The sequence below is a fragment of the Lepidochelys olivacea genome (genome assembly GCF_965140295.1).
Source record: "Lepidochelys olivacea isolate rLepOli2 genome assembly, chromosome: 11".
Lineage (NCBI taxonomy): Eukaryota > Metazoa > Chordata > Testudines > Cheloniidae > Lepidochelys > Lepidochelys olivacea.
The window spans coordinates 60485425-60492343 of record NC_140421.1 but is presented as its reverse complement, the minus strand read 5'-3'; the positions used below and the strand labels follow the sequence as shown (position 1 = coordinate 60492343).

General features: G+C 41.8%; 1 protein-coding gene across 1 annotated transcript in view; it reads right to left on the bottom strand.

The window, feature by feature from the left end:
- Positions 1-4348: 4348 nt before the first annotated feature.
- NOP58 (NOP58 ribonucleoprotein) overlaps positions 4349-6919 on the bottom strand; it is a 36201-nt gene continuing 33630 nt past the window's right edge. The window contains exons 14-15 of the mRNA XM_084644000.1: positions 6428-6549; positions 4349-4698 (exon numbers count right to left, since the gene is read on the bottom strand). Coding sequence (XP_084500126.1) covers positions 4645-4698; positions 6428-6549 — 176 coding nt within the window. The 3' untranslated portion in view covers positions 4349-4644. The remainder of the gene's footprint in view (positions 4699-6427; positions 6550-6919) is intronic.

The following is a 6919-nucleotide window of genomic DNA, read 5'->3' as shown; positions in this document are numbered from 1 at the left end:
CAGAAGGTAGAGAGAACATGCTACAAGACCCACTAGAGTTTGCTAAATCTTCCCCACCAGAACTGAAGTGGGAAATTCCCAGCTTCTAGGAATCTGTGTGACAGAGCAGAAAACTCCATAAAAGTCCACTGCGGACATTGCCATGCACTGAGACACTACAGCGATGGAACTATACAAAACCCTAAGCTAGGTAACTTTCTTTCACTGCCAGCTTGACCAAGTGTGAACCAAGGGAAAGGTTTTGTGTCCAATTTCTAAGCCCCAGAACCATCCAGTCTTCATACTTTTAAATGGCGAAATCTCTCAGGCTAAGAGAGAAGAGGGACCACACAAAACATATATTGCTCTGACACTTGAATAAGCACTTGTCAGCACCTCAAAAATATATATATTATCACACTTTAATTACCCTTCCTGTTTTCTATGGTCATGTTCCAGTAGACAAGCTATTAAAGAGGTGGGCCTTACATTTTGGTTTGATTTCTGGTGATAAGTCTTCCGGGAGTTCTAATGTCACAAGTCTTCCAACAAAAAGCTTGCTCACTCTTCCTAGAACTCTTTACCATTGTAGATGACTATTCCCTTGTCACTATCAGAGAGAGAAGTGGTTCTTGAGATAAGGGCTGCCTAAAGCAGGGCTCTGAATTCATCCTCAGGACCTTGAATACAATCTGCTCTTTCATGGGGAATTAGCACAGTGATTGGCACACACCAGTGGAGACTTCACAATGATGTGTAGTTTTCAGCAACACAGTATACCAAACTTTTGGAGTTCCCCACTCCTGTCTTCAGTCCAAGTCGTGCTACCATAAAGCGTTGAGGTCATTACTGACCACAGCAGCCAGTCCTCCTCTGTTGACTGCTGAAAATAAAGCAGACAGAAATACCTACATCCATTTGACTATATCCATTAGCCAAGAGGAGTGAAAAAAGATGCAGACTTTGTGCTATCCAGCAGGCAAAAATGACACTTTTGCTGGAGACATCTCTACATCTTGTCTAGATAAGAAGATTCTTTTGTTTCATTCTATTACATTACAAACACCTTCTGCAGAAAAGGACCTAGGGGTCACAGTGGACGAGAAGCTGGATATGAGTCAGCAGTGTGCCCTTGTCGCCAAGAAGGCCAATGGCATTTTGGGATGTATAAGTAGGGGCATAGTGAGCAGATCGAGGGACGTGATCGTCCCCCTCTATTCGACATTGGTGAGGCCTCATCTGGAGTACTGTGTCCAGTTTGGGGCCCCACACTACAAGAAGGATGTGGATAAATTGGAGAGAGTCCAGCGAAGGGCAACAAAAATTATTAGGGGTCTGGAACACATGACTTATGAGGAGAGGCTGAGGGAACTGGGATTGTTTAGTCTGCGGAAGAGAAGAATGAGGGGGGATTTGATAGCTGCTTTCAGCTACCTGAGAGGTAGTTCCAGAGAGGATGGTTCTAGACTATTCTCAGTGGTGGAAGAGGACAGGACAAGGAGTAATGGTCTCAAGTTGCAGTGGAGGAGGTTTAGGTTGGATATTAGGAAAAACTTTTTCACTAGGAGGGTGGTGAAACACTGGAATGCGTTGCCTAGGGAGGTGGTGGAATCTCCTTCTTTAGAAGTTTTTAAGGTCAGGCTTGACAAAGCCCTGGCTGGGATGATTTAATTGGGGATGGGTCCTGCTTTTGAGCAGGGGGTTGGACTAGATGACCTCCTGAGGTCCCTTCCAACCCTGATATTCTATGATTCTGTGATATTCTATGATTCTATGAATATAAAATTGGTTTGCCTAAACTGGACTATAAATAGCTTCCTAAGTTATCAGCAATCTCAGTGAAGACCCCTCCCTCGTTTTCTGGGCCTGACCCAGTGATCAGTGTCAAACTTTTATTCATAAAATCTCTTTCAAAAGAAGTTGATATGTTGAAAAGATAAGAAGCAGTAGCTCACATTTCAGATAACAAAAGCCCTTGAAAGTAAAGTGAAGCTTCTACAATGGCCTTAGCCATTCCCTCCTTCCATGGAGCAGCATATATGGCAGTTGTGATTGTATGGGCCCCACTATCCTTGCTGAACTGCCATCCATTTCATCCAGGTCTAAAACGAAGTTTCTGTACCCATGTTACTTGAGGACTTTTATATTGAATCCATTTTATTAGTTTCTTTTTTATTTTACACACAGCCAAATTTAAAATTATGCTTTCCTATAAGCAGCATGGCTCAAATTCCTTTCTAAAGTCATTATGGCAGTGAATACTACCTTCAAAGGGGGAACTCAGTGTAACCAAGCCAGTGTTAAATACTTACAGCAGCAAACAGATTCAGGCTCGTTAACTCCGCAGTACAGGGATCATCATTTTAGGGTCAACATAACATTGTTCACTTTCACTGGCATTTTTGCAGAACTATGCTTATCCAAATATTGAGTCAGACAACTAGTTGCTCTCAAGCAGTTCAAACCAGAACCCTGATTTCAAAGTAATCCCCAGCCTTGCTCAAAAGAGGGACAGTGGGAAACGAGATGCGATGCATCACCTGTACAGGATCCAAAACTTGAACGGTCTCCCTCCCATGTTTGTTGGTCCAAAAGGCCCATCACCTTCACCAAAACACTGAAAGCCTTCAGTATCACCCCATTTTCTACAGTGCAGTTTTGTTTTGCAGTGTAAGAACCTGCAGCACTTAAAAGAACATGGAAATGTGAATAATCTTTAAAAATCCTGATCTGACTGATAACTTTTGTTTGGCTAATAAAATGTTCATGCAAATTTTTCGAGTCGGATAAATTATACAGGACAGTATCTGAGCATTGAATACATAATTTAAGACTTTTGGGGAAGTGATTACATTAATGTGAAAGAGGATAATGAAATCCCTCATCTGTAATTATTTGTATTTGAGAATACATTTTTCATAAAAAAGCTCAGGGCATTACATCAAAGATTTCTGTCTTTCATGGATAATTGCACATGCTTTTTCTTTCTACTGCAAGATTCTGATTTAATGTGGTCTATTACTTAGCTAGCAAAATCAGAATGCTCTCAAATTCTGGAGATTGCCTCTGGAGAATTCCACTGCACAGAGCTCCAAGTGGGGGAAAGATCACCTCATGTGGGTGACTGCAATAGCACAAGGACCAGCAACCCTGGCTCTGTCAAGGATAAGCAGGGGGTTCAGAGCAGTAGGAGGTGCCAGAGATAGGTGCCAGATATGCTGATTCACAGCATCTTGTGAGAAGCCTCTCCCTGCTAGTTAGGGCTGCCCTCCTTTGGAACCCCAGGGAAGGCAGTGGCTAAACATTCACATGGGCATAGAAGGAGGAGGCATTTTGCATTCTCTACACATCAAGAGGGGTGAATTAAGCAAATAGATTAACATTTTCATTAGAGAGTCAACAAAATATGTCCGTTTACACTGCCACAACGCAAACATGGACAAGCAGTTAAAATGTGAAGAGCTGGTCAATAAATTATCTACCACATAAAATCATCAACTGCAATGACCTAAAGTAGATATCGAATGTCTTCCAGCCAGAGACACAATCCTGCATTTTGTTAGGGAGGAATATAAGATGCCTCATAAAAAACGATAAGAAAAGGGAGTGCGTGGAGTAATATGCAAGGGTAATCTACACTAAATATTGGGCAAAGGTCAATTATACAATTAAAGTTGAATTTGCTTTTCTACTGTAAACCCTTATAGTCAGGATCAAATAAGTCTTTTGAACGTTCAGCAGTGCAGTATACTGTTTGCTTACCCAAAAGCAATAAAAACATTTAACAATAGTGGAAATAAGTCATTTCTATTTTGAAAACAAAAGAAAAGCTTTCCTTTTCAGTTTAGTCACTAAACAGCTGATGAACTCAATCCTTTGGATTTTTGAGTGGCAAGTAAAATGGAATTGTTGAATGATAAGCACAAAAGACAATTTAGAAGTTCACTCAGGTTACCACAAACATAAGTCTGTCCTTGTCAGTCATTTGCAAAACCTGTAATCTTTGCTTCCAGATTCTCTCAAGGTCTCTCATGAAAACTGCACTGAACACTACTGATAATGTAGCTTATCTGCTCTACACACAATTCTTCTGACTTCTGTAAAAATCAACGTTCTTATGAATACACAGCTATTCACATTAATTTTAGGGTGTGTCTTCTAAATGAGAAATACTGGAATTGTACTGCAGCTTTTGGATTGCCTTTCTAGAAAACAATCACAACAAAAACCTTTAAGGTTTAAAAAAGGTAAGAAAGCCAGATCCTCCTCTTCATGGTTACACATTTTACAAAATTAAATTGACTTAGAAACGTTAGTGAAATTGGTTACTGTGTGCCAGCAAATCAGAAAGAAGCAAAACAAACTTGGCTCAAGATATATACAAAAAGTATATTTTTATTCAGTATCACAATAGACCATATATGAACAAAGACCTGTTGTGACCTTCTCAATTAAGGAAACTGCAATAAGGCAGAGGTCCACCTAAGGAGCCAAAAACAAATATTTTGTTCTGAGGAAGGGACAGCAGATACTTATCAAATTCATCTTACACCTGCCCTCTCCCATTATTGGGGGAAGTTATGGTGTTTGAGCAAGTATTTAAAGAGAAAGTGTTCTAGGGAATATATTCTGAATTGAAGTAGCCAAATTAATTATTTCTCTCCACTAGTCCTCTTGCTCTACTTTGATTTTCTTCTTCTTCTTCTTTTTCTCTGTACTCTGCAAAACAAAGGAAATATTTCTATGAACAAATGATAACGAACAGGTAGTGCAGAACACCAACAGGAACAGCTAGATAACTTAGGACTTGGGTAGTGCTGCTCATATTCACAAAGGGGTTTACAAATGTTAACAAAACTGCCGTTAGGGGCCCACAAACTCATTCATTTCCTTCCCTAGTCTCTTGAAGAAAAGGATGCTCACAGGGCTGCAGGAACCCAGAGTTACCTCCAATGCAAAGCAAGGCAAGCTGAAGCCTGCAAACATGGAGTTCAGCCACAGAACAGACTAATTTCTAAGGACTTCACAAAGCAAGACATCCTTTATTATCCATATGGGAAGACGTCATCAGCAATAGGGTCTGCAATTGAGATTCTTCTACAGATTTCAGCATTTAGCGGAACCAAAGTTCATTTGTAAAAAATCAAGGTAATGTTCACGCTTCTCTCTCAACAATGCTAATTCCACCACTAGCACAGAACAGGGTAACTATTACATTCTACTCCTCAGATAGCGTGCGTCAGAGGTTCTCAAACTTTTTGGTCCACAACCAGATTGAAAAATCATCCCCTAACTTGCCATAACCTCCCAACATACTGTAGCCACAACATTGTGGGTTTGGGCTCAAAGAGAGAAAGACTGGAAGGTTCTGAGTGGTGGGGCTTTATAGGAGTGCTATAGAGTAGAACAGCTGGGGCTCCTGGGTGGGTGGGGATGTGGCCTGAAGGAGCTGCTGTTATCAATGCTTTTTCCTCCCCTCCCTGGCACTCAACATGAAGGATTGGAGAGTTCCATTTTGAGGGGCTGCAGGGCCAGCTTTATAGCCTCCTTGAAATGCTATGACCCTTCCTCTGGAGCTGAGCACTGTGCAGGCAGGGAAGTGGCCTGAGAATTAGGTGGGAAGTGGCAGGGGCAAAGAGTGAGGTGCTCCCTCCTTCCTTAAGCACCCACTGTGTTCTAGTGACCCCAGCTTTTAGTACTCAGCCAGATGGGCGCAACCCAACTGGCATTCCCTCCATTTCTGGGTTGCACTCCACAGGTTTACAGTATGGTTTGGCTAGCACAGATCTCAAAAAAATCCTTGTCCAACTTCATGGGAGAAACTGTAGTGAGTCACCACTGCTGGTACCTCACAATTGTAGCTAGCATGGTTTCAGACCCCTGGCGGCCCAAAACAGAAAACATTTAAAGAATAGGGCATTCATTCAGGGCTTAGTTGTGCGGCAGCCACTCTATATTGCCATTTAGCAGATCTTTTGACTTACTGCAGCAGCCCAGCTGGTGCAGTGAAACATGATGGTGCAGCCCCAGTGTCACACAGAAATCTTTCTGAGCAATTAAGGGATGTTGCTGAGTGAATACCACCGAGTGGATTGAAGGACACCCTGTCCAGTCTTTAGAAGAGTAGTGGCCACTAAGTGGAACTGGGAGGGTAGAAGTATAAAGTTAGGGATCGCATTTCAAAATATGAGGGTAAGAGAATAGGAAATAGCTTATTTGGAGACGGTCATGAATTTCCCATGACCCTGATTTGTAATCTGACCCTTCTCGTACGTACCCTTCAATATTGAATATTACAAAATAAAAGGGCTGAAGAGACTATAAAACAATAGTCCCCATACACTGAGCTATACAGACATGGGTATTTTTCTCCCCCTCACTGTTTCAGAAAGAAAATATCCTTGCAGATTTCAGCACAGCTGATCACTTGGAACGATTCCCATCTTACCTCCACTGCTGTGCTAGTGGATGGCTCTTCAGCCGAAGCTGCCTCTTCCTCAGCTCTCTGTTTTTTTTCCTTTTTCTTTTTCTTCTTTTTGACCGGTTCACCTTCCTCTACATCAGCCTCTTCTATATCACAGAAAAGCAAAAAATCAGGCTGTCAGTTGTCAGAAGTATTTAAGGCAGAAAGAAAGCCGCAGCTGCACTGTATGTGTTACACGAGAGAATGAAGCTGCGCGTGTTACAGTGCATTCAGGAGGCAGACATGCAGTTTTACCTCTCCACACCACCTTTCTTTTCTTTCACTCCACGATATCTCCCTTTTTCACATGCCGACTGCCTGCTGGTATCAGGGCTCACAATTCTGCTTAAGACTCAAAATTTCATCGTTCAAACAGATCTGAGCACACAGCTACCTACGATTAATTTTCAGTTCTGTCTTCCAACAGACGGTATAGGCAAGTACAGTATCATCTACTACTAATTTATAACACACTCA